The sequence below is a fragment of the Protopterus annectens genome, chromosome 7.part0 (assembly GCF_019279795.1).
Source record: "Protopterus annectens isolate FY-2018-M chromosome 7.part0, PAN1.0, whole genome shotgun sequence".
NCBI classification, from domain to species: Eukaryota; Metazoa; Chordata; order Ceratodontiformes; family Protopteridae; genus Protopterus; species Protopterus annectens.
In genome coordinates, this window is record NC_056739.1 from 1704614884 (window position 1) to 1704634447 (window position 19564).

At 39.5% G+C, this 19564-nt stretch overlaps 1 protein-coding gene across 3 annotated transcripts in view; it reads left to right on the plus strand.

The window, feature by feature from the left end:
• MRPL11 (mitochondrial ribosomal protein L11) overlaps window positions 1-19564 on the plus strand; it is a 206243-nt gene that overhangs the window by 141879 nt on the left and 44800 nt on the right. For all 3 annotated transcript variants that reach the window (XM_044078222.1, XM_044078221.1, XM_044078223.1), the window contains exon 5: window positions 5673-5832. In XM_044078222.1, the coding sequence (XP_043934157.1) occupies window positions 5673-5832 (160 nt within the window). The remainder of the gene's footprint in view (window positions 1-5672; window positions 5833-19564) is intronic.

The window sequence follows — 19564 nt, forward strand, 5'->3', positions numbered from 1 at the left end:
TTCATGGGTTCTGCGGATAATCACCAAAGGATGCATATTTTCCTTTTATCCTCCACAACGAAGAAGAAGGATTCCCCTAGTACCACCCCGCCAAATGGAATCTGCCACCGTTGAAGTCTAAAAGCCATAAGAAAAATGAGCCATCCAAGAGGTCCCAGTAGACCAGCTGGGATCTAGCGTCTATTCCATGTTCATTTTAGTTCCAAAAAAGGCAGGGGACCTAAGACCAATTATGGACCTCAGTTATTTTAACCCAGTTTGTGAAGCAGACAAAATTCCAAATGGCCACTGTTTAGTCCATTCTACTACTACTCAGGAAGGATGACTGGATGTGTTCAGTAGATCTCCAGTATACTTATTATCATGTAAAGATAAGCAAGCATTCAAGGAAATGCCTTCATTTCAGGCTGGGAGTTAATCAATTCAAATCTCTGCCCATTGGTCTTACCACAGCATTCCTCCCTCTGGTGTTCACCAAATACATGGCAGTAGTCACACTCTTTCTCAGGTTGCAAGGGTTCCTGTTTTTCCCATACTTGGATGATTGGGTCTTCACCGCTCTAACCAAGAATCTACTCATCCGGAGGAGGGACACCTTTACTCCAGTTACTTCATAGCTTTGGTGTCATAGTTTGCATCCTCAAATGTCAACTAAATCCCACTCAGTCATTAGAATTCATCAGATGCCATCTCAACACACTGATCCAGACAGCAGTCTTAGCACATTGCAGGATTCTTTCATTTTGAAAAGTAGGAAAATCAGGTTTTGTCTCATACATCCCTGCCAGCAAGACTGGTTATAAAACTACTAGGCCTAATGGCTTCAATGATCACTCTGGTCCCTTTTTCTTGTTTCTAAATGAGGGACTTTCAGTGGACTTTATCAGCTGAATGGTCCCAACTAAATCATCAATTGAGTGCACCCATCAAACTCACTCCAGTACTCAAGACTTTTATTAGCTCGTGGGTATCTTCCCCAGTTTTGTTTGAGGGCCGTCCATTCTGTTGTCTTTCGCCAATAGCTGTGGGCATCAAGGACACTTCCCTTTTAGAGTTGGGAGAGCATTACAAACAGAAGACTGTTCAAGGTACCTGGACCCAGAGGCCATTGTGGAGATGGGAGCAGTCCTGTTAGCACTGCAGACATTTCAAGACTCACTGCCAGAAGGTCTGATTTCTGCTCAAACAGACAATATGTCAGTAGTCTGGTACACCAACAAACAAGGAGGAACCTGATCCTGTCCTTTTTCTGTTGGGAAGCCTTTAGGGTTTGGCTGTGGGTGATGTCTTCACATTACTTTTTTGTAGCAAAACTCATTCCAGGGACTCAAATGTGCCAGTGAACAGGCTAAGCAGAAACCTTCCTTTGCCTCATGAGTGGTCCCTCAGTCAGTCGGTGACAAACAAAATGTTCTATCTCTGGGGCCAACTTTGCTGCGAACTGACTGCATTTCACCTCAACAACAACTGCAGGAGTTTCTTTGCTCTCATCCCTCATCAGGGTTGGTCCACAGTTGGCCCCTGGGTCTCCTATATGCCATTTTCCTATTCCCCTTGATCACAAAGTTCATTCAGAATGCCAGGAGGTGCAAGGAGAAAGTAATCCTCATTGCTTCTAATTGTCCTGAACAGGTTTGTTTCCAGCTTCTTTGGCCTCATCTGCTATGTCCTCCCTGGACACTGTCTCACAGTCCAGACCTCCTATCTCACACATTCAGTTATCCTGTCCTGGCTCTAGATGCCATGAATCTGTGCTCCTCTTTGTTAGATTTCTTATCAGAATTATTTTGCAACAGTTCCAGTTTCTCCACTGTAAAAGTTCAATTAGCAGCTATTTCAAATTTTTGCATTGGCCATAATCAGGCACCAGTAGTCTCTTTGAAAGTTTCTAAAGCTTTCTTCAAGGGAACCTTCCTGCTCAGACCTTCCATAAAAGATCCTGTTCCTCCTTGTGATTAATATTAAAGTGAGTCTGCAACATCACAATCCCCTTTTGAACCAGCAGCCTCATTAGATTTTAAGTACTTGACATGGAAAACAATCTCTCTTGGCTGAAGTGACTGTCACCAAGAAATCTGACTTGCAGACCCTTTCTTGCAGACAACCTTGTTTGCCCTTTCATAAGGATAGTCTTCTTAACACCAAATCCTTACTTTTAAGGTGGCATTGAATCTAATATCAATCAGTCCATAAGTCTTCCAGTTTTCTTCCCAAAGTTCTCAAACAAAGTAGAATATACACTGCATTTGCTTAATGTTCATAGACAATTTGGATTTTATCTCCACAGGTTAAGACTTCTAAAAAGCAGATCAATTAATTGTTTTTTCCAAAGTCAAATTTGGATGCTGTATTTCCAAGGTCACCCTTTCTAGAAGTCTTTCAGACTTCATTTTATTTGCTCATGACAAACTGGGTTTACCATTATCTGACAAAACAGTTCATTCAACAAGTTCAGTGCCAATTTCCACAGTTTTTCAACAAATTGCCCATTGATGAAATCCGTGCTGCTGCAACAAGGTCAACTGTTCACATCTTGTGTCGCATTATAAACTGGATGTACAATCCAGGTCATGCTCCTCCTTTGGCTCCTTTGTGCTCAGGGGTAGCCTTCCTTGATGCCTCCCAGGAAATAGGACAGATTCCCTAGCAACCAATCTGTTGAATCAGATTTTAATGGAAAACATCAGATATGAAAGTTATGTGCTCATCATAACAGTAGATCTGTGTTTACCTAGTTTCATCTAGTTCAACATCCCTCCCTCCTTCCCCCTTCCATTTCATCACCTGTGGTACCTTGAAGAACAGGTGGTACTCAAAAAGTCTTACAAACATAAACCTCAGCTGTTTGCTGCTTCTTTATATATTTAGATACCTTTATGCTAGACTTACTTTAAGCATAGTTTTCAATAACATATCATACAGGTTAGTGGGCAAACTCTATCTGAGGTATTCAGGGAGAGGCAAAGAACGATTATGGATAGGGAAGAATCAGAGCCCCGGATCCACATGTTTGGAGGTGCTAAGACCGGATCCTAGTGGGTTCTGAGTCCTATCTGTTGAACCAGATGAAAATAAAACAGCAGGGCTTTATCATTAAGGTGAGTACATAACTTCGATAACTATGTTGACATCTGTTTGGTTGACACCATTTAGTCAATGCACACAGACTGTTGGCAGGTGTGTGAGATTGACAGTCCTGGGGTAGGGGAATACTCCCTTTCCCCAGGGATTGTGCAGTCTGAGTTACTATATTTATTTATTTAACATTTGTTGACTGGGAAAGTCCGACTAGGACAGAACCTATTTTCAGCGGAGGCCCAGGGAGAAATGCTACAGGTGCATGTCTTTGGAATGTGGGAGGAAACCGGAGTACCAGGAGGAAACCCACGTGAATGCAGGGAGGACATGTAAACCACACTGAAGGGCACACCAGCCGAAAATTGAACCAGAAAACCTCTTGCTGTGAGGCGACAACGTTCACCACTGTGCTGCTCAATTATATATAATTAGCAAGGGGGAGTTGGAAGATACAGGGATTGTCCCCCTGCAAAAACACTTCTGTTTGGTTTATTCCATTCTGGGGGGATTCCCAGAGCATGATCAGAATGTATTGGTGTTTGTTGTGTTGATGATTTAATATTGATATTCTGAGTGGAGGTGTGGCTAGTCATTTGATCAGCTGATCTACACCCATATGTAGAGTGAAGAAATAAGGAAAGCAGAAATGGGAAAGAGACATAAAAGATTTAAAAATTAAAGTATGGGATTTTTTATGGAGGTTTGCATCTCTGAGTTTACCTGCATTTTGTCATGATAAATAAATAAAGTGGAAAATATGGGCAGCTCAAGGGTGCTGCAGTTATCATTTGTACCTCACAGCTCTTAGTTCTGCAGTTCGGATTTTGGCTCAGGTGCCTTCTCCATGGAGTCTGCATGTGCTTTGCTCCCGATACATTGGGCTCTTCTACATCCCAGGGAATTGTCAAATCTTTACGTTGTCCATAGACAAATGTGCTAGGAGAGGAAGTGTGTGTGTGTACGTGCGTGTGTGTACGTGCGTGTGTGTACGTGCGTGTGTGTACGTGCGTGTGTGTACGTGCGTGTGTGTACGTGCGTGTGTGTGTGAGCGTCTGCTTGTATGAGTGCATGTGTGTGCATCCCACAGGGAGCTGGCTGGAAAAGGCTGCAGGTCCCCTGTGACCCTTTATTGGATTAAATTGGTAGTTGGTGATTGAATAAAGAATTAATTGGATGAAATGGCCAAGTTATGGTAATAATGGCTAAAACCTTGGAATCAATAAACCTGGTTTATGATTTCTAGAATGTGAAAGAACAAAGAGTGTTTTGGGGAAAATTCCTTAAGAAACTTCTTGTTGAGGAATTAGAAAGTATAACAAAAAGTTTGCTTGCATAGGGTTAAGAACAAAAAAGATATTTTACAGTGTGAAGGTGATTAAGATATAATGTTTGTAATATGGAGAATATGAACAAAAGATTTGGGATGGTATTATAAAAAAGAGATATGGTATATGACTTGGGGAAATTTTTGAATTTGTGAAAAAAAAGTTATGAGTGCAATTAATGCCTGTGATGCTTAAAGTGGAGAGAAAAGCATAAAAATATAAAATATATAGTATTTAACAATATGCATTTATATGTATATGTACATAGTTGAAACTGCATTCCTATATATTTTATATTTATATTTTTAATTTTTATATTGGGTTTGAAATGAATGAAATTGCATTGCTTTTTTATGCTGTACTTAAAATGAATGAAATTGTATTGTTTATTCTTGCTGGTCTTGGATTACATGTCTTACATATGTTTTATGCTTTGTACATCAAAGGTATGCAACTTTGAGTTAATTGAGCTTTAATTCAACAATTAACCTGAGTATTTAAAGAGGGGTGTGTTGGAATTTATTTTTCTGAAGAAGTACATGTTACTGGTTGTACGAAAGCGCTAACAGTAAATTTTGTGGGACCTGTATCATTCTTGCCATCCTTCTGTTTATTATTTTAGTTTGTTCTTTTTTGAGTTTCAGAATCCTGTTTATTATTTGATAAATGCCTTAGGATCTCTAACATCCCCCGATGCTACCACCATCTCCAGCAGCAGGACCTTTGGTACTACACCTTTTTGTTGCACTACAGTATCAGTGAAACAAATCCAAGCAGTTGAAGATGTGGGGATAGAGGCCACAGCCTTTTTTTCCAGCATTAGTAGCATCTCTTTCTCCTTTGTCTTCTAAGCTTTTGTTTTATAGTTGCACCTTAATTCCTGGCAGTTTATAAAACTAACATTACTATCTCTCACTGCAGGTTTACATATGTGGTTCTTGTCTTGATCAGTTTCCATTGCAAAAACATGAATTATTCCATTATGTATAAAGGGCATGCATATTTAGCCACTTTGCGCTTTCCTGTCACACAGTTATGCTGTAGGAGCTGATTGGTTAGTTGTAGTCAGGATAGTCAGCCAGGTGACCATGTAGCCTGTCAATAAATTCTAGCAAAGTAAATTTGATTAACTCTCTAAGGAATGAAGTGCTACACAGACAGTGTTGTCTGATATAAACATACTGTTGCTTTTCTTCCCAGTTTCTTTATAAAAGTTTGATTTTTGGAAATGTTGCTGTCTTAATGTAGCATTTTGTTTTCCATTTCTAGGGCATGAATTGGCAGGAATGGTGACTGTGAAACACATATATGAAATAGCAAAGGTCAAATCTAAAGATGAAGGCTTTGTAATACGTGATGTTTCTTTACAAAATGTTGTCGTATCTGTTATAGGTAGTGCCAGAAGCCTGGGCATCAAGGTTGTAAACAGGTATGTTATACTTTGCATTTCATGTAACCAGTGCATCTGAATTCATCCTAAAAGTGTGTTTGGAATTTGCTTGGATGCTGAAGTGTTCTAGTATACAAAGGTAGAGTCATTGAAAGGAAAATGATGTGGTTCTTCATGCATTCATTCATTATCCCAGTTTGGAATAGTGTTTAGCCAGACACTTGGCCAAAAGCCAAACTCATAAATGTCAACTGTCTGTATTTTAGAGGATTGTTCCTATTTTCAGGCCTGATTTACCCCTGCACATGAAGTACCTAATTTTGGAGATATGTATCTATTTTCAAGGTTGATTTACCTATTCGCACGAGTTTCTGAATCCTCCTTATCAGACTTGACTTTTGCAGCTGTCCAGGTAACAGAAAACCACAGTACGTGACCAACATGCAAGTGACATCAGTAATTTAAAGAAATAAGGACATACATCCATTTATTTATTGCAGTTTGATAACTGGGTAAATTGGCTAGTTTACAGACTCTCTTCAGCTATGACCAAGGCCACAGGGCAGGTAGACATTTATATGTTGAAATTTTGCACACAAAACATTGGTTACAGTGCAAGATGGTTATCCTATACGGTCATGAAGAATATGCATCATGGAGGATTGAAGAGCAGTTAATAACTGATGCAGTTTACCCATAGCTGGTGTCCGGTAATAAATGTCAGAAGAGGCACTGCAAAGATAAATGTGTTTAACTTTGTTCGGAAAATCAGTACAGACTGCTTCATTTGACAGGTGTTTCTTTTAATGTTATGTGGAAGAGTTACAAAGTTTATTTGACCTCTGGCGGAAACCCATTCTAAATGGCAGGGCCTGTTTTTGAGAATGCTCTTTCACCAGCTGACATTTTAAAACATGGTCTGACAAGACAAATGTTCTCTCTTGGTGTGTAAGTCTCCTGTGTAATTTGAAGTTTATGTGTAAGAAGGGGACAGTAACCCTGTAGCACGATTTTGAAAATTAGAGATCTTAGAAACTCCTGCTGTTTGTGTCAATAAAAGGTTTTAAGTAAATCATAGTGGTGACTTAGAATTTGTGACAAATGCACAATAGTATTTCTTATTAGTGGTGGTCTGCAGTTTGTGTATATCAGATCTGGAACATAAGGTTAGCAGTGGAAGGCCATTTTTAATTTTAGGAAGGAATACATTTTTGACCGAGGTCTGACATGCATCAGGTGAGAGAAGATGAGAACTTCTATAGCATATATTGAGCTGAGTGAGGGGTTTTGTAATTTACCTTATCTGTATGCTTGGAGAAGATATGAGAGGGATCTAAGATTAGTCCAAGATATTTTTGTTCTGTGCTATTTGTAGCCTGTTACCGTATTGCTTTGAATAGTGAGAGGCACAGAAATTGCATCTCCTCTGGCTTGTGGCGAATACTATGATATTAGATTTTTTGGGATTTACCAGAAGTCTATTGCAGTGGGTCCAGTTGCAGACTTGTGTGAAGGCAGCTTGTAATTTAAGTTTTAGATCAGTTATGTTTTTCTTGATTCTTGATTTTCATTACTGTTTTAAGATGAGGAAGGTCTTTAGTCAAGTTATTAATATTCCTTTGGACCCTATTGTTAAAGAGTTCCTGGTTCTGAGAGAGTGCGACAAACTTGGACTATTCTGCTTCTTTGATACCTGTTAAACCACTGTGGAGTACTGAGGCTGAAGTTTAGTTTGGTGAGTGGGAGGGAGTGGTTCACCGTACCACCAGACCACTACGTTCCAGCAACAAAAATCGATTACAGGTAACTAGAACCAGGAACTCTGCTGGAGAAGCTCTTATCTCCTACTCCATAGCAAAATTATGGAATACTCTTCCTCACACTATAACTTCTGTGTCATCACACACTAGCTTCAAGGCTGCTCTAAAATCTCATCTAAAAGAGCACTGGGCATGCCCCTGTAACAAACCTCAACATCTCTATCCCAACCTCTCTAAACCCTTTCTTCCACCCCTCTAACTACCTTCTGATTGCAGCCAAATACATTGCTTGTAAACCTATATCTCAGCTGTAATCTTAGCCACTGTTATTAAAGAGTAATTTCTGCTAGCTCAGCTGTTATAGTACTTGCTAGACTTTATGGCACCAATGATATGTGTTGTACCATTTAACTAAATACTTAAATTTGTTTTGAACTATAACTGTTTACTACTATTGTTAAACAAAACCTGCCTATACTTGTAATTTGTAATTAATTGTTTTTAATTGTTGTTGTCTGCTGAAAAAGGACCTGTGTCCAGTCGCTTTTTCCCGGTCAACAAATGTAAATAAATAAATAATAATAAAGGTTGCAGTCATGTCAACAAATACATCTCCTGTTAGCAGTCACTGTCATTCATGTTATTGTAAATAGTGTACATTGTGGAGGATAGAGCAGCGATACTACTGAAGGTAATCTGAAAGCCATTCTGTTGGTCACGTCGAAGACCCTACTGATTTAAATGTTTGAGAAGCTGCTTGTAAACTAGTTTTTCAAAGATCTTTCTCAGGGGCCTCATGTTAGCTATTGGTCTATAGTTTGGGGGAATTTACGAGGGTGAAGAGAATATGTAATAATATTGGAGATAGAAATATTGAATTGGAAAAGTCAATGAGCATGTTTTATAAGAGGGGGTATAGTGAGGAACAAATTAATGAGGGAATAAAGAAAGTAATGTTGAGTAGTGAAGGGAATAATAAAATCTTTGGTAGTGGTGTAATAGTCGCTTGTTTAAATGGAGTCTGATAAATATCTGACAGCAGAGATATATTGTATGTATGGCTCACTGATTTTGCAATATATTCTGATGCCATTTTTTTTTTAAGAAAGTTTGTTGGAAACCTGATAACTTTGCTCCAGATCTAGAGTTCAGTATGTGTAGTTCAGTTTTGACTTCCCTTTTTGTAATAAGTTTGAAATAGAAAGACTGGCACTGGGATTGGGTTATATTTCGGAGTGAGGTTGAGGTTTGTAGGGGGGGTGGAAATTTCTTAATATTCAGAATTACTAAGAGAAGAAAGTGCCTGTAATTTTGAGTGCATTTTGGCCATGTTTCATTAAGGAGGACATAAGCTGAAGAAATTTAGTAATATGCCATGCAAGATGTTTTAGTTCATTCCTGAAGTGCTTGGTTAATGATGGCAGGGATTGCTGTTTGTTTTTTCAGTATGTAGACTTATCATTATTGGCTATTTTGGCTTTTTTTCTATAAATCAATATATTTAGTGCTTATGTTTGTGAGAATTTTCTTTCATTGTCTCCAGGTTTTATCACTTGTTGAAAGGGGTTTTTTTTAAGCCCAAAGGTCAACCAGAGGCAAGATGCTGCTTAGTGTTAAAGTTGTTAAAGGAATTGTGCATCTTGACATTGGGTCAGTAATTAAAAAAAAAATCCAATGTGATATTGGGGTCAGTGGGGTTGTATAGTGGAAACTGGTCTGTAGATTTTAAGTAAAGATTTAATAATGATTGTTTACATCCCGGTATGGTTGTAAATGTAATTAGTTGTAGAGGCTTATTTTTGATTTTAAAAGACTAGGATGGTACATTTGGGCAGTGGTCACTTTGATTGTTTTGAAGTGTAAGGTGTTGTAGATATCCGTGTGTATATTGGTTAGGATGAGGTACTTTATATGTGCAAGTTAATGTTCCCTGAGCTAAATTACAATATTTGTGTAAAACAAGCACCATATTTCAAGAAGAAAAATAAAGTAACATAAATAAAAATGTTCACTGTATTAGTGCTGTTTAGAATATTTACTTAAGAACTTTTTAAGTATCCTTGCTATGAGTATATATAAGTAAGCTGTTAAATATATTGTCTAGGCATTTGACCATTGTCTTGAAATTGTGTACAGGTAACTTCCTTTACAAGATATTCTTCCAGTTTAATAGTGATCCCTTAAGTATTTTTGAGCTCTAATTTCAGTAGTATTCCAAGTTGTGGGACTAAGTCTGGTAAATACTAATTCCCCTATGGCTGTGCCAAAGCATGGTTTAATCAAAGTAATATGATTTTACTGATGTGGTTAGTCTTTATACGAACATCAAACACACTTTTGGGCTAGAGGCCTTGGAATTTTTTTCTTGGCATTAGTCCTTAAACTGAGTATATTAAGGAATTAACTGCCATTTCTTTAGAAAACATTTTTGAATTTGATGATGTGTTATATAAACAGATGCAGGGAACTGCAATGGGGGCAGCTTTTGCCCCTATTATGCCAATCTCTTTATGGGCTATTTTGAAAATTTGTACATCTATCGTGATGATTTCTATAGGAAAAATGTATTGAGATATTATAGATTTATAGACTATCTTATTTTTATGTAAAGGGGGCTTTGAAAAAGTGGAAGAATTTATAAAAAGCTTAGAGAAGAATAGATCTGATATTCATTTTGATGGTTTACAAAAAGGAAATCAGGTTAATTTCTTTGGAAGGTAGTAGAGAAAGACGGGTAAGAACTAAAGTCCATAGGAAATTTGAAACTCAAGACCATATATTATTTGGAATGAGTTGTCACCCTCCACATACCATCAGGTCAGTTTCATATGGGGAATTTATGAGGGTGAAGAGAATGTGTAATAATATTGGATATAGAAATATTGAATTGGAAAAGGCAATGAACATGTTTTATAAGAGGGGGTATAGTGAGGAACAAATTAATGAGGGAATAAAGAAAATAATGTTGAGTAGTGAGGGAAATAATAAAAATAAAAATAGATTTTTTGGTAAAAATGAGAAAGAAAAAGAAAGTATTTTATTTCATAATATACTCTTTTTTCCATTATATTAGAAAATATAGTAAAATATTATTGGACAATAGTGAGAAGAGAGGAACAGGTATTAAAGGACTTGGAGCTAAAATTTACATATAGAAATGGAAGAAGTATAAGGGACCTATCGGTACATGGTAACTTTAGGAATCCTTTGAATATAGATGTAGTAGCTCTATTAGAGAAAGGTACGATGTTCTTCGTCTCACATTGCTGCAGTCATAACCTGTGGGTAGTCCGCTGTCCTCGGTAGAGCTAGGCTGGCGCCGGGTCATTGTCGCCAGAGCTGACGTCAGTACATAGTAGTACTTAAGCGCATGACCCGGGCCATATCCTCAGTCTTTCTTGAATTTTCATTTATCGAGTTTCAGACCGAAGACCAAGTTAACTTTTGTCTTTCTTGCCTCAGTTATCCGGATGTCAGAAAAAGTTAATAATTGTATTTCTTGTGGGAAACAGATACCTCATAGGGATTATCATTCTTTCTGTATTCCTTGCTTGGAGCCTGAGCACGGCGGGTGTCGCTTTGTGCTAGATTTAATAAGTGCACCATTAAACAAAGATTAGACTGTGCCAGGCTTGTTTTGGTAAACGTAACTATAACATGCCGTCGGATCCTCCGCTACCCTTCCCGCTAAAAGCGTAAGGATAAATCTTTAAGGTCTAAACCGGATGAGTCGCTCGCTGTGGACGCCCTACGGAGCCTATGGTTGAATCTGTGGATCCTGCCGAGGGTTCGGCTGAATCCCAGGGGGAACCTTTACTTTTACAGGAGTTGGCCTCTCAGGAGTTAGGCCAGGCTGAGGGTGCTTCTCAGGTGTCTGTAGTTCCAGCTTTACAAAAGGTTATTAGGCCTTCTACTTCAGTGGCTAAAGGCCATGCTAAGGCCAAACCTTGTCTTGTTGGCCCTGGTCATAGTTCTAGCTCTCCAGCCCCTGTTCCTAAAAAGCATATGTTGAAAATGGCAGAGGACTTGATTACTTTGATCAGGGTTCTATGCCCCCAGAAGAGGCCTAGGGTGGAGGCAGATTTAGAGGGACTGGATCATTCCTCTGACTACTCTGAATCCTCAGCTGAAGAAATTCAGGATTTCCCTTCCTATTCAGATTCAGATGCAGAGGACTCCTGTCCGTCTGCTTCTCCTCCAGAGGATTTTTCTTTTTCTGAGACTTTACATTCCATGAGGGAGCATTTCAAGTGGGAAGGTCAAGATTTTTCAGATTCTCGGAAAAGGCTTAGGGAATGTTTGTTTCTGCCACAACATAGGCCCTTGGCTATTCCTCCTGTCTTAGATGTTGTTCAGGATGTTTTTTCTGAATCTTCCCTTAATCCTGATTCTTTGCCTCCGTCCCCTGTTAAGCCAGACAGGTATTACAGAGTTCCAGAAGCACATAAGTATTTGTACAAGAGTCCTAGAGCTGATCCGGAAACTATTATTCAAGGTCCGAAGGGTGTTAGGGCTTCTGTGGCTAAGAATCCAGTTCCTTTGGATAAGGATTCTAGAGCGTTAGATAGGTGGGGGGAAAAAAGTGTACACCTCCTCTACGTTAGCTATGAGGGCTTTGAATTGCCAATTTCATATGCTGAAGTATCAGAATTTTTTGTTAGGCCAATTGAAATCTAAGGTGGATGCTTTATCTGAGGGTATAGAGTGTAAGGAGCTCCAGGAGTTGGTTCATGCATCGGATCAAGTTGGCAAACATTCTTTGCAGTGTGGTTTTGATGCTCTTCAGGCTTCATCCTGGGTGGCTGCTACAGGTTCAGTTTTTCGTAGACATGCCTGGCTTAAGGATCAAAATTTGTCAGAGCATGTTAAGGCTCGGATTTTGGATGCTCCTCTTCAATCTGAAGTACTTTTTGGCCCTCCTGTGGAATCAGTTTTGAAAAAGATGGAAGATAAGGCTAAGTCTATGCAGACTGTCAAGGATTTTATGCAAGTGCAGCCCTATAAGTTTAGTAGGAATTGGCCTGCTAGAGGATGGTCTTATCCTTCTTCGGATTATCAGTCTAAGGGCAGGTCTAGACGTGGTAGAGGCAGGACTCACGCTCAGGGTTCTTTCAGACCTAGGACTTGGAGCTCTCCTGCACAGTCTTCTGGTGAGGGTAGGGGTCATCCCTTTCGTAAGCAGACCCAATGACCTGTATCTTCCGCTGCCAGACCCTTCTTTACTGGCAGCTCCTCTAGGAGGAAAGTTGGGACTTTTCAAACAAAACTGGAATTTGGTCACCCAGGACCAATGGGTGTTGGATATAATAAATCAAGGTTACAAGTTTTATTTTCACACTTTTCCTCCTTTCAAAGGCATGCCGGATGTGCCTCCTTAGCAATGGCTGGAGGCTCAGGAGCAAATTTCTCTGCTTTTGCAGATGGAGGCAATTCAGGTGGTCCCTCCGTCAGAAGTAGGCCTAGGATTTTATTCCCGTCTATTCCTAGTGCCAAAGAAAGGAAACACTTGGAGGCCAATTCTGGATTTGTCCATTCTCAATACCTACCTAGACATTCCAAAGTTCAAGATGCTAACATTACAACAACTTCTGCCTATGCTAGGCAAAGATCACTGGATGGTAACCCTGGATCTCAAAGAGGTCTATCTTCACATCCCTATCAGGCCCAGTTGCAGGAGATTCCTGAGATTTCGGGCTGGTACTTTGCATTATCAGTTCTCTGCATTGCCCTTTGGTTTATCTACTGCAGGGTATTCACAAAAGTTCTGGCTCCTGTGATTGCTTTCTTCAGACAGAGAGGAATACAAATTTACCCTTATCTGGACGATTGCCTGATTCTTGCTCAAAACAAAGACATATTACTACAACATCTCCAGTATGTAATGGCAGTTTTAAGGTGCCTAGGGTATTCTGTGAACGAAATAAAGTCCAGTCTAGTACCCTCTCAGGACATGTGCTTTCTGGGTGTGAGACTGAATACAGCTTCTCAGATAGCATTTCTGACCCCGGACAAATAAAGAACTCTTCATCTTTACTTCCAGCAGTTATCAGTAATGTCCAGGCTGACTGCAAGGACAGTCCTTCAAGCCTTGGGGTTCATGGCATCTTGCATTCTAGTACTTCCCAATGCCAAACTGCATATGAGGAAGCTACAATGGTATCTCAAAAGTCTGTGGACTCAACACTGCCACGGTTTGGACACTGTCATTCGGATTATGCCTTGCATCCAGAAGGAATTCTTGTGGTGGGCTCAGGAATGTCACCTAAACAAGGGACTCTCTGTGACCCGACCAGAGGCGAGTCAGATCCTAACGACGGATGCCTCGGACTTGGCTTGGGGAGCACACTTCAATGGGAAATGGATACAAGACATGTGGCCTCCCAAACTACTACATTTGCATATCAACATGAAGGAGATGTTAGCAGTTCAATTTGCTTTGATGGCCTTCAAGGACCTGCTTCAGCCGGGACAGGTGTTTATTCAAACAGACAACACAACAGTCATGTGGTACATCAACAAGCAGAGGGGAACCCATTCCTACCCTCTTTGCAGGCAAGCAATGATTTTGTGGGAGACTACTCTAAGTTTTCGAATCAGTCTTCAAGCACGGTTTCTGCCAGGAGCTCAGAACTCCCTAGCAGATATATTGAGCAGGCAAATGGTGGATCCCCACGAGTGGAAACTGGATCCTCAGGTTTTCAGACAATTGACAGTGGCTTGGGGAACTCCAGACATAGATCTGTTCGCTTCTCCACTGAATTTTCAACTTCCAAAATTTTGCACAAAGATGTTCCACCCAGATGCTTGGAAAGTGGATGCTCTATCTTTCAGTTGGAACAACCTTCACGTTTATGCTTTTCCTCCTCTGCCTCTTCTCCCCAAGGTACTCTTGAAAGTCAGGCAGGACAAGCCTTGCATGATTCTAATAGCACCAGATTGGCCACATCAGCATTGGTATCCTCTGCTGAGGAGTTTAATCCAGGAGCCTCCTTGGCTTCTGCCACAGGTTCCTCATTTGTTGTCCCAGTCAAACAATCATTTTCTCAATGTTCAGGTGCAGTCCCTCATCTGACAGCCTGGCGTATTCTGTGATGGAGCCGTGGGTCTCTGCTTCCTCAACAGGTTTTGAATGTCATTTTGGAAGCCAGGCGGCCTAGCACTAGAAAAGTTTATGCTGATAAATGGAAGAGATTTTTTCTTTGGAGCACTGCAAAGGGTTTTGATGTTTCAGTGCATAATTTGAGTTTTGCACTACAGTATCTTACTGAATTACTGGACAAGGGTTTGTCATTCTCTTCTGTGAAGGTTCATGCTGCAGCCATTTCTGCTCACTATGATTGTGACCCTCCTTTATTTTCTCATCCTTTGTTCAAACAATTTCTTAGAGGGCAAAGAATATAAGACCCCCACGTAGAGCTCCTACTCCTTCCTGGGATCTCAATTTTGTTTTGGAGAAACTTACTTTACCTCCTTTTGAACCTGCAGCTTCGTCTGAACTGAAGTTTTTGTCTTGGAAGACTGCTTTTTTGTTGGCCGTTACTTCTGCTAGGAGGGTATCTGAATTGCAGGCACTCATGGCAGTTGAACCCTTTTGATATTTCATAAGGATAGAGTTTCTTTGAACTAACCCTACTTTTATGCCTAAAGTGGTTTCTAATGTGGCCTTGAACCAGTCTATTCATTTGCCTACTTTTTATGCTGATCCCCAAAATAAAGGGGAAAAAGTCTTGCATTCTTTGGATATCCACAGGCAGTTACGTTACTATTTGAGCAGAACTAAGGAGTTCAGACAGACTCAACAGTTATTTGTTTCTTTTGCTTTGAGTTCACAAGGGAAAGCTGTTTCAAAGCAGACTATTTCAAACTGGATTGGTCATTGTATTGCTTTTTGTTATTCTCATCATGGGAAGGATGTTCCTGCTGGGATCAGACCTCATTCTACTAGGGCTACTGCCACTTCTACTGCTTTTCTAAGGTGTAGCTACTAAGGATATTTTGGAGGCAGCTACTTGGAGTTCAGTACACACTTTTACTAAGCATTACCATCTCCCTCTTTATTCCAAGTCCAGGGCTGGGTTTGCCACTGCAGTTTTACAGGGCATGTTAGCAGCTCCTAAGGCTTTGTAGTTTGCCAGCCTCCCTTTTCCTTTGCTTTGGGATTCTACCCACAGGTTATGACTGCAGCAATGTGAGACGAAGAACATAGTACAGTTTTGTACCTACCATAAATGTAGATGTTCGAGGATCCACATTGCTGCAGTCCAATTATCCCTCCCCTCTATAGTTGTGGTTGCTGAGTTTCTTTTTGGGATACTCTTTATTTCCACACTGGTGGTTGTTGGGCTTTTACTACTTTAGTTCTGGCCTTCATTTTTAGGCCTTCTGACATCTGGGGCAAGAAAGACTGAGGATATGGCGTTGGTCATGCGCTTAAGTACTACTACGTCAGCTCTAGGCGACAATGACCGACGCCAGCCTAGCTCTTTGGTATTCGGGCCGACCGAGGACAGCGGACTACCCACAGGTTATGACTGCAGCATTTATTATTAATTTTTAAGATCCCAAACATGGTTAAAATATGTAAACAACCTGCTCTAATAATTGAACTTTTTTACAGATTTTATAAAGGATTGTACACAACCCACACACAAAAGAAACTGGACACTGGCCTCGACTGGCTGGATGTGTAAAGCAGGTATTGAGGAAAGTGAATACTCAGCAAAACCCAACATAGTAGAAAAGGTTGAAAAACGATAGAGATTACAGGTGGCAGGAAAATCACAGGTGATAAATGGTGTACCAGTTGACTTATGGAAAGAGAGCAAGAAAGGAGTTGCAAAAATATGCCTTAGAATTCTTAACAGAATACTCCTACAAAAGTAAATAGTAGAAACATGGTATGTGTTAATGGTGACTTTGAATGAAGGAAAGACTCAATTAATCTGGGGTCTTATCTTCCAACTCAGTGCTAAACCATGACTATAAAATCTTTGCAGCCATTCTTGCTAAGATTATCTAAAAATTTGCCCCAGTTATCATTAAGTTAGACCAGCCTTTGATAACATAATGAAAACCCCAGGAAACTGAAAAGTCTGTCAGACTGTGCTAATAAGTCTAGGTGCTGAAACAGCATTTAACAGGCTTTACTGGGATTGTTTATGGGCTGTAATGAGAATAGCGGGCTTCCTTAGAAGGTTCATTATATTGCTACAGGAGATCTGTAAAGATTTCAAGGCAGTACTTTATTAACTTTAGTATATATTACAGAAAGAAGCAAAATACATTGTTGTCTCCTTTCCAGTTTCTTTATTTGCAATCTATTTCGAATCACTATCCTAAAAAAATAAGACAGACCTTAAGAGATGGGTTTGAAGTGATACTGCAGAGAAGTTAGCTCTCACTGCAGATTATTTAATTCTTTACTTAACAAATCCAGATTTAATTCTTTACTTAACAAATCTAGCCCATAATGTACCAACAGTATTCAGCTTGCTCGGACAGTTCATGGCAATATCAGGACATAAATAAGAATAGACTCAAACCCATATGTGTAAACTACTACTCCATCTCAAGACCTGGTTCAGGATTTTTGTAATTACAGGGACATTATAGAATGAGATACATGGGAGTTTGGGTTAAAGGAAGTTTGAAGGATTCTCCCAGTTATGCAGTGAATCTGGAACAAAAAAATCAGGTGATAAAGATGTTCATAGTCCCCCAAATTTTTATATTTAGGACAGGCATTTTTGTATGATCCTGACGCCAGTTTTGGAAAGCGCTACAGAGAGAGGTCAAGAACTTTATATGTGAAGGAAAGGCAGCAGTAATAGATTGGCAGAAATTGACTTTGCCCATTGCACAGTGGGGCTTGGCATTGCCTCGTTTACAAATGTATCATAATTCTGCTTAAATAAGGTGAGTCTATTTCCTTTAAATCCCTAACTATAAGTCCAAATGTAAATATACGATACTGTCTCAAGTGCGTTTTATTGAAGTAGTCCAAAGGCTTAATCTGTGATCTCAAGGGTTAGAGACAGAACAGAACAGCAATTATTTAGGTGCCATCTACACAAACCTCACAATTACTAAATTATATTTCCCTTGGAGATTTCAGCTATGTTCATTTGGGTTGCCTAGATTTATATTACCTGCCAGCATCACTTTATTAACCTGATGGTGGTTGAGACAAAATATTTTGGGATCAAATTAGAGTCAGATGGAAAAATAGGAAATGGCAAGAAGTTGTTGATACATGTAAACCAGGATATAATAAAGTAGAAGAGAGTTCTTCATATATTTCAGTAGTATGACAAAGCAGTACAAGGAATGCCTTTGCAAAGACCAGAGTTGGGTAGGCTGCTAGTTTGAGGAAAGAGCAGCCTGAAGCAAATAAGATAGTAAGTAGAATTTACCAAGCTATTAACATACTAACATGAATCTAATACTTGAACCCATATGTGGCAAATACTAACAAATAAAACAGTACCAGTACGATAATGGTTAGAGATATGCAAGATTCCTGGATGTATTACTGAATCAAAGAAGTTAAGAATATTTGCATAAAAGCATCTCCAAAAATAGTTTTATACTAGACTAGACTGTATAAAATGTTCCCAGGTTTGAACATAACTTGCTGGAGACGTACGGATATTAAGGAAGGAGAATGGCAGCATGTATTCTGAAACTGCTGTAGACTGGATAAATTCCTTGAGGATTTACAGCAGTTAATAATGGTGATTTTGGAATATGAATGGTCACTGCACCAACTAGATTTCTTCTTATAAGTGGTAGACACACTGGGAACAGATGCACATTAAAGCTCTGATAGCTCTAGTAATATTGGTAGCCAAAAAAGGTTATTGCTAAAATTCAGAAAATCAGTGCTAAGCCTGTTGTAGGGGAACATATAGAGCTTATGAACATCCTAAAAGCCTAAAGTTATGGGTGTAAGTCACTAAAGTATGCAGTTTTCACAAGAATAAATGGTTAATATGGGATTTGCATGTTTCAGAGAATACTGAATAATATTCTTGAAGTGCCTTCTGTATGAGAGTATTTTGGCCATTGTAAAAGTTTGTAAGAGTTTTAGAATCCTGTTTAACCCTGTATAGATTAAATTGTTGATGTTTAAGAATAAAGGTTATAAGATTAAGAGATGTGGAAAAAGATGCATCTATATTCAGATTTACAAGTTTATAAATAATGCTTGCATTGTAATAGTGTCAAAGGCCTTGAACATGTTCAGATGCTGTATGCTGATTCTGCTACATAACGGTCATGCACTGCTTCAGTGACTTTTTCAAATACTTTATCAAGGTTAAAGAGGGAGGACCTACCATCTGCAAAGCTGAATTAATGGGGGTCCAGGTTTAAGATTTTTAATGTCAAAATTGTAATGAGGGCTGAGGTAACATGTTGCATAAAGTACAGTTGTGTACACTTACCATAAATGTAGATGTTCGAGTGTATTCACTGTTGCAGTCATTACATTTGGGTTATCTGCTTGCAGTAGCCCTCAGTCGGCCTGATTATCAAAGTATTGGGTCCTGCGTCGGTTGCTGTCTCATCTTCCATGACGTCAGGTAGTCAGGGGTATAAAGCATGCAGCTGATGCCATTACATCAGTTTTTCTTGCCCCAGATGTCAGGTGCCTCCATAATGGGAAGCAATTATATACAAGGTTACACCTCCAACAGAAAAGCAAATACACCAAAAAGCTTTAAGCATAGTAAGCAAGAATAGAGGTATAGTCAATAGATGTCCGGGGGCTGGAGAGAGGGTAACCAGACTGCAACAGTGAATACACTCGATCATCTACATTTATGGTAAGTGAACACAACTGTACTATATTCTTCATGTTTCACTGTTGCAGTCATCACATTTGGGTAGATTTCCAAAGCTAAGGATGGGAGGAGGTAATTGGATAGCATTAGGACCAGCTATAAGGCCCTGCAAGACTGCAGTGGCAAAATCAGCTCTGGGTTTAGAAAAAATTGGCAAGTGGTAATGCT